We start from the raw sequence: 7,382 nt of genomic DNA on the forward strand, positions 1-7,382 counted from the left end.
GGACACATCATTTAATGAATTCCTTCTTGCTGCTGCAAGTTCTACACATTCTTGTGCTTCAGAAATGCAAGCCGATAAAAGCACAGAAGGAAGGTCAAATGAAGCTGAGTCTGCGCATAAACTTTCCTGCGCATGTTTAAAAAAAAACTGAGTATTTCGAGAAGTCGGAAGCAGTATGATCGTTCTGAGATAGGATAACTTGGATGAATAGAACAAAACCCCAAGAAGAAAATATATGTAGAACATCTTTATTCCCCATACCAGATTGTGAGCTTCATCAAAAATCAGGACACTATCATTCCAGTTGACTTTCAAATACTTCCTATACCCATTGCTGATCAAGTAGTTGTAAGGTGCAAATATGATGTCCACGTCCTTGTGAACCTCTCTTGTGATATAATACGGACATCTGCAAAATACAAATATGGTACAGATGGAACAAGCCAGCAACGTCAGAAACCATCTGAAAAAGAAGAAACAAATATGTTGAAGGAGCAAAAGTAGAGGAACTTACGGTCCAGAATCTTTTCCAATATTGACCAAATCCTCTATGTCAACTGGTTCATCGCCAATATGAGGGTTATGCTTTAAATAATCTGCAAGAGATTTAATGACAAGGCAGAATAGTAATGGTAAACATGAAGGCTTTATATTGGCGGAAGTGGCAAGAAAGACCAGATTTCAGATACATGTCATGCTACATAAAAGACAGTGTACCTGGGATCCGATTAAAATGGTTGCATTGGCGTTTTCCGCGCTTTTTGCAAAGGTACTGGCAAGCATTTGTGAGTGCCTTTCCACGGAGAGATTTCACTTCCTCATTAACGCATAGTTGCTCCCGTGATCCTAGCACCACCATCTTAGGCCTTGAAAATGATTGAGAAACAGAGAGATTAGAACAGACGATTAGCAAAGCAAAATGGTGATAAGGAAGCTACAAACAGAATGAGGTCTGACCTGTAGCTACTTCTTTTTAATTCTTTGATCACTTGGCGGAGCTGACTATGAGTCCGAGATGCATAAACAATGGTAGGAAAACCTCCTCCTCCTCCTCCTCCTCCTCCTCCTCCAGATTGTGACATTAGGTCGTCTGAATCTTTCCAAGGAATCTCAGTGTTCTTTCGATCCTTACGGGTAGAGAAACAGCCCAGACTCCTTCTCCAGGCTAAGGTGGCACAGAGAAGACAAAGAGTTTTCCCAGTTCCAGTAGGACTCTCCAAGAGCGCATGGCATTTCTAAAGTATAAACCAGATTAGTGAACAACGGTTTCGTTGTTATTTCCAAATAGTAATGATGGGTTCAGCTTTAATTTAGAATCAGATCGATGAAGAAGGCGACAAAGGTCGGACCCAAATGGTCGAATCAATCCAATTAAATCGGAACCCTAAAGAGTGGAGAAAGCGATAAACAAAAGAAGCAACAAATAGAGAGCGAGAGATAATATGCGAGAGAGAGATAGATAGAGAGAGAGAGAGAGAAGATCATCATCTAATTCTAAAGAGTTGAAGAGAGTTGCGGTGTAAAGAAAGAGGGAAAGACACACACATACGTTTTGAAGAGACTCGATGACTCTGTCCATGTAAATGATCTGAGACTGGTAGGCTTCGAATGGGAAATCAACATCGATTCCTCTGATGCTGTAAATTGGCATTTTGGTCGGACCTTGGCACCGAGAGAAGCCGCAGCGAAGAAGAAGAAGAAGAAGAAGACCCGAAGACGCGCCTCTTCTGATTTTCCCGCCTTTTAGGGCTTTTCCCTTTTCGAAACATCCGTAAAAGCCCATTAATTTCTTATCAAGGCCCATAACCTGAATCACTTGCACTGCCTTCAAGATTACGGTTATGAATTTACACATATCCAGGAAGCAAATTAGTTTGCTTTGTAATGTTTGTGTATCAACAAAACCAGGTCAGAGTTACCCAAGTTACGTTTTACTCCCTAGTCGCGTTGGCTTCTAATTGTATGTATCTCTTTGAAGAAAAGGGATACAGAAAGACAAAGAAAAGAGAAGAGTAATGTCAAAACTGTGAAAAGACTAGGTAACTCGGCAAAGACTCTTCTTTCTTTTTTTTCTTTTTTTTTTTAAACTAATCACTGCGTAGCTGCTTTGCCGAGTTCCATCAAGATTTCAGGACATAGTAGTATTGTATTTTTGATCAATGTAAATCTTCATTCTGCTTCACTCTTCTTCCGATCCCGACTCTTCAGAACTCGACTCCTTCTTCTTCACACTCCCATTGGCCTTCTTCGACCCTCTCTTCTCTTCCATATCTTTCTTGTCATCCTCATCTTCACTGTACTCACTTTCGTAATCATCATCATAGTCCTCCTCTTCAATCTCATCTTCCTCCTCCATACCTTCTTCTGCAATCGCACCCTCATCTGAAACCAAACCACGGGTCCCTGCCCTCGTTCTTTTCAGGACTTTGACCTTTAGCGATGTCTTTTTGTCACACCCAATCCATGTGTCACACAGGCAGAAGCAAGTCAAGTTGTATGTTCCCTCTGCGGGTGCTTGGAGTTTACCCATTACCAGTCTTGACCCGCCTTTAACCTTCTCTATGGCTTCTCTTACTGCATCATTTGTTTCCTTCACCCCTGCTCCCGAACCTTCCATTGACTCACTGATGGCTTTCGATGCAGCCGTTATGGCTCCACCTTCATCCATGAAGCTAACCTTCTGAGAGAACCACACATTATTCGACACCGAATCCGCAAGAAGAACCCAGTAGTTTTCCTCCTTGTGAAAGGGGAAGTAGGGTGCATGAGGAAGAGCGCCTATGAGCCCATTGGGTCGTTTCAGGGTGACCCAAGCTTGAAGGGTCACGATGTCTCCCTCTTGGATTCCCTCTTCCCCTTCTGTTTCACATGTGATGTCGACTGTAAGAGACGGCATCATTTCTAGCACCTTCTCAATGTCCTCAACATCAGTTGCTGACAAACCCGCTACCTGGGTCAGCAGTTCAGAACGGTCTTCCAACCTCATTTCTTGAAGATCTTGGAATGACTTAACCTTCTGAAAATAGGAGAAGCAACTCAAAATGCTGGTTTATATATGTCTTTAGACTAGACCTTAAAGTAAACCAACCCAAAGCAACATTACTACTTATTTGGAGAGCAGAACCCGAGAAGATTCTCAGGTAGTGAGAGAAAAATGCACATGACATGGAACTAGATATTATCTCAAGTACTGCAATTGACACATCTAATAGTAAAAAAGTATACCTTCCGTGCTATCTTTTTGACAACGGCATCACTGAAATGAGGGAGCTGTAAGAAAGGGGAAATGCCTTCTGAAGATACTCCAGACGACTTCCTTGCACTAAGAGGAACAGCCTGCGATTATGAAATTTTAGTTCATAACACTAAGCACTTCATAAACTTTCGTGGAGAAGTAGATTTTGTGGAGAAAAGAGACATAAAGAACTGAAAGCTCACAAGCAAGATAAAAACTCGAAGATAGGTGATGAGGGTAATTTATACCTGAACAATGCACTGAGATAGCTCAACTACTCCAACAGCAGGCCTCAGCCATCCATGCCCTTGGGCAGTGCGTGGTATAACCGCCATCTGCAAGAAACTCACAATGCTATAATGGAGGAGTCATTAAGAAAACCCACAATTTTAATAGTGTAACCAAAGCATCAAATTAACATGAGTTACAATAACAATTAGATGAGCTAGATAGGCCCATATGGGCATCCCTTTGACATTTTAACCTAAACTTTAAAGTCTTTTAAAAGTCTGTTTTTCGAGTTTCCCTTCTATATATGAAAATTCATCGCTTCTAAATAACAGGCAAGCACTTCCCAGTCATCGCTTCTGATGCTTATTGTATCAGAAAATGTGCTAAGAAAATAGAGACTAGACCTTCAATAACTCCTCAAGGAGGCGAGGTGCAAGCTCTAGCACACGCCTGAAATCGCCTTGAAGGGCTGGAGACAGGACTCCTGATTCACGAGTTAACTGGGCCTGTATCAACAGCTCCGTCTGCACAGAAAACGAGGAAGTGAGTATTTCAGTTTATTCAATATCTAGCGTTACGGTTGCGTTGCGTTATTTTAAAATTCACCTTCACTATGGCAGGATGCTGTTTCCAAAACTTAGCTTGCTCTTGCTTCATGTTCTTCAGGTCCAAATTTAGCTCACTCCTAACAGACATAAAGAGCTTCTGCAGAGGTTCATCATCAGTTCTACGGACTGGAATCTCCATGTACTCAGCTGCCTTGGTAAAAACTTCCATAACTTTGCTGAAGAACAAAAGATTTTAAAACATGTCATACAAAGAAACAAAAAGTAGATTTGTCATGCACCTATGGCATCATGCGGATGTATATGGGGTATGAGTGAATATACCTTGGAGCCAAAGAGGGTTTCATTAGATAATAATATGCGGAGAGTGTTTGGTGCATAACGTAGTTCCCGGTATACTTCGATGACTTGGAGAGATATATAACAGCAATCACAAGGGGCAAGAGAATACAGACACCAACAATCCAAAGCAATAATATGCCACCAGATGCTCCATCTATGTCTAAAAGAAATTGAGGAAGAGCAATGCCCATTTGAAATCCCTGCATCACATAACAATATTTTAGTCTCAATAAGACGGGAGCCCATGCAAAGGGAAATAAGATGTATCATTACTTGTCTGCCATCAGGATGACCATACTTCTCAAAGTTTTCACGGGATACAGGATCAGTCAAAGCCTGGTACGCTTTAGATATGAACTCCACAAAATATTTATTGGCCTCTGTAGAGTTCATCAATACACAGATGAATCAACAATATGCACATAAAAGAAACACTATCAGGAGTAAGAGCTGCAACCATAATGCCGTAATGAAGAAAAGAAAAAAAGGCAAGAAGAGAAAGTAAATTGACCTGGATCGGGATTTTTGTCAGGATGGTATTGAATGGAGAGCCTTCGATATGCTTTCTTAATTTCAGAATCGGTAACTCCAGGTTCCAGTCCAAGAATACTGAATGGATCAAAAATTTGACTCTGTAGCAGCCAAATAAGGGTAAATAAGCAAGTAGGGCATAAAGAGGGAGAAAAAGAACAAGAGTGCAACAGGCAATGAGACTGAGGAGAAAAGAAACATACCTCACGGCTCATGTTCTTAGTGTAATAAATCAGGAAAATCATGACGACCCAGAGTAGCAAAAGCGTCAAGTTGCTCCATGTAGAGAAGTTAGAGATCTGCAGGGAATAAGGTCAAAAGGGGTTATATACTAAGAGGGAGGTTTCTTTGAAGATGCGGTAAAGAGTGAGCACTGAGCAGACCTTTTTAAATAAGGATCTCTTGTATTTGCCAGAACGGTCACACTCGAGACACTGACAATGGATGGTCCTTTGTTTCTTGGAGACAGCACGGCTTAACTTGACCATGGTATAAGGCACCAATGGGATTGCCATTATTGTCAAGATAAAAATGGGGAACAATGCGCTATTCTCTTCAGAGGCCGCCATCACAGATTTTTTTTTCTATCAAAGTAACAAGCTACATACATACAGTATGTTAAAATCTGACAAGTTATTCAATCTGTGTTGTGCAATAAAATTTAAAATAAAAATCAAAGGTGGATCTGAAATTAGGGATGGTACAACGACACAAAAATCGACTAGATTAGATCTCAGGCGAGTTGTAACAGTAGAATTATAATATCAATCACAGCAGCACTTATGAGATCGACACAAACTAGTAACCTTAGAGAGAAAAGTAAGAAACCCACCACGGAACCAGAGAGGAAATTGACCGGAGAAGATCGAGAAGGGAAGCTCACCTGATCGAAATCGGCAGAGCTTACAGATAGATAGAAGAAGAGATCGGGAAAGAGCAACAAACACAAACGGCGTTGCGGTTTTTTGCTTCCCTTCCCTTCGTGATTGGATTTTTGAGCTGCTCCTCTTTACTTTATATTCTTATTGTTATACCTTCTCGATTCATTATAATTATAATCCCCCCCACACTTATACTAATTCGCAATTTATTTCTCTCTTACTTTTCTTTTTACGACTAATTTATTTCTTTTGTAACAACAGTAGTACCAAACTTACTTTTATAACTTCATATATATGATGAAAGAAAAACTAAATTACCCCGAATAAATATTTTTTCAAAAAAAATACACACACATTTTACTGTCGAAGCCGACAATAAACCCAAGTTTTCATCAATTGAGAAGAAGATTAAAAGACCTAACTAAATAAATTGATTATTGTCACAAAATAAAATTTAAAAAAAAAATCGATTTTATTTTGCCTCTTTATAAGCCATTTTTAACAGTTTTACAAGTTTTCATCTCCCTTACATAAACTCAAACTTTTTTGAGTGATTCTTTCTTTTAAGTATCATTCTCCTTTGCCATAAATCGGTTTTCAATTATTTATGATACATAGGTCTTCTTCGTTTTCAAGTCACTGAATGAGCGAATGCGACAGCTTAAAATGGCGGTGATAACGGCAACCAAAAAGTAAAACGATATCGGTAAAGGTAAGTGGAAGACGCGGATATGTCTGCTAGAGAGAGAAAAAGTGTCGTGGAGGGGAGAGAGGAGTCACCAGATTTTCTAGCGACCGTTGCAACAGTTCATCTGAACAGTGCATCGACTCTTCTTCACATCGGTAGCGACTCTGCTTCACAGCAGGATGAACTGTTTTGTCTGTTTTTCTGTCACATTCGCTTATTGAGCTACTTGAAAACAAACATGGCCATAGACAACACTGTTTTTGTCCAGAAAATATAAATAAAATAGACGACACTGCTAAATATGTCGATAGCTTCAACCTAGCAGTGGATGCATGGTACGTGTTATATGTCATTGCAAATTTGCGATATAATTTTGACCGGAAAGCTAGTATAGACTGAAATCAATCAAGCTGCAGATACAAGTTAAGGAGCAAGGTGATACCAAAATATATATGTAAACATTTAGAATACTAGTAGTTTATTCAATTAATTAATCATGCACACAAGACAATGGATGGTTACCATCCAAGATTTTTGTCGCCACACCTCAAATTCACAACCTAATTATTAAGGTGAGCAAGAAAAGCACTGAACAGCTAGAGTAAACCAGTGACATTATTTTATCCCATATATATGAAGTATGAATTACCAATTTACCATAATATATATAGAGGAGTACTTACTTGTTCAGAAAGAATATACATATAAATATCATTTGCCAATTGTATATACACGCCTTTGAGAAGACATATATGTTTCGTTTTGAAGTCCCCTCCTGTTCCTAATGAGGCGAGCTGGCATACAAACAAAATAGATCACCTCTTGTTATATTTCTCTTGACTTTTTCTTCTAGTTGTTCTTTGATAAGTCTCTCTATTACTCTATATGGGGGGTTTATAATTAGTTTG

At 39.6% G+C, this 7,382-nt stretch overlaps 1 protein-coding gene and 1 pseudogene across 2 annotated transcripts; both read right to left on the reverse strand.

Annotated features, from left to right (window-relative positions):
• Positions 1-1,872, reverse strand: part of LOC104703448 — a 7,626-nt pseudogene extending 5,754 nt beyond the window's left edge.
• On the reverse strand, positions 1,862-5,941 carry LOC104703451 (dnaJ protein ERDJ2A). 2 transcript variants are annotated; one of them, XM_010419467.2, is made up of 11 exons: positions 5,789-5,941; positions 5,289-5,505; positions 5,109-5,204; positions 4,886-5,006; positions 4,648-4,754; positions 4,357-4,574; positions 4,073-4,250; positions 3,871-3,990; positions 3,484-3,570; positions 3,226-3,336; positions 1,862-3,016 (listed from the first exon to the last, which is right to left on the reverse strand). In XM_010419467.2, the coding sequence occupies exons 2-11, from the start codon at positions 5,472-5,474 to the stop codon at positions 2,180-2,182; spliced, it is 2,061 nt and encodes a 686-aa protein (XP_010417769.1). In that variant the 5' UTR covers positions 5,475-5,505; positions 5,789-5,941; the 3' UTR covers positions 1,862-2,179. The 2 variants fall into 2 exon arrangements, with proteins under 2 accessions (XP_010417769.1, XP_010417770.1); XM_010419468.2 differs by having other exon boundaries at positions 5,738-5,941.

This window comes from Camelina sativa, chromosome 7 (genome assembly GCF_000633955.1).
Source record: "Camelina sativa cultivar DH55 chromosome 7, Cs, whole genome shotgun sequence".
In the NCBI taxonomy this organism is placed as follows: Eukaryota; Viridiplantae; Streptophyta; class Magnoliopsida; order Brassicales; family Brassicaceae; genus Camelina; species Camelina sativa.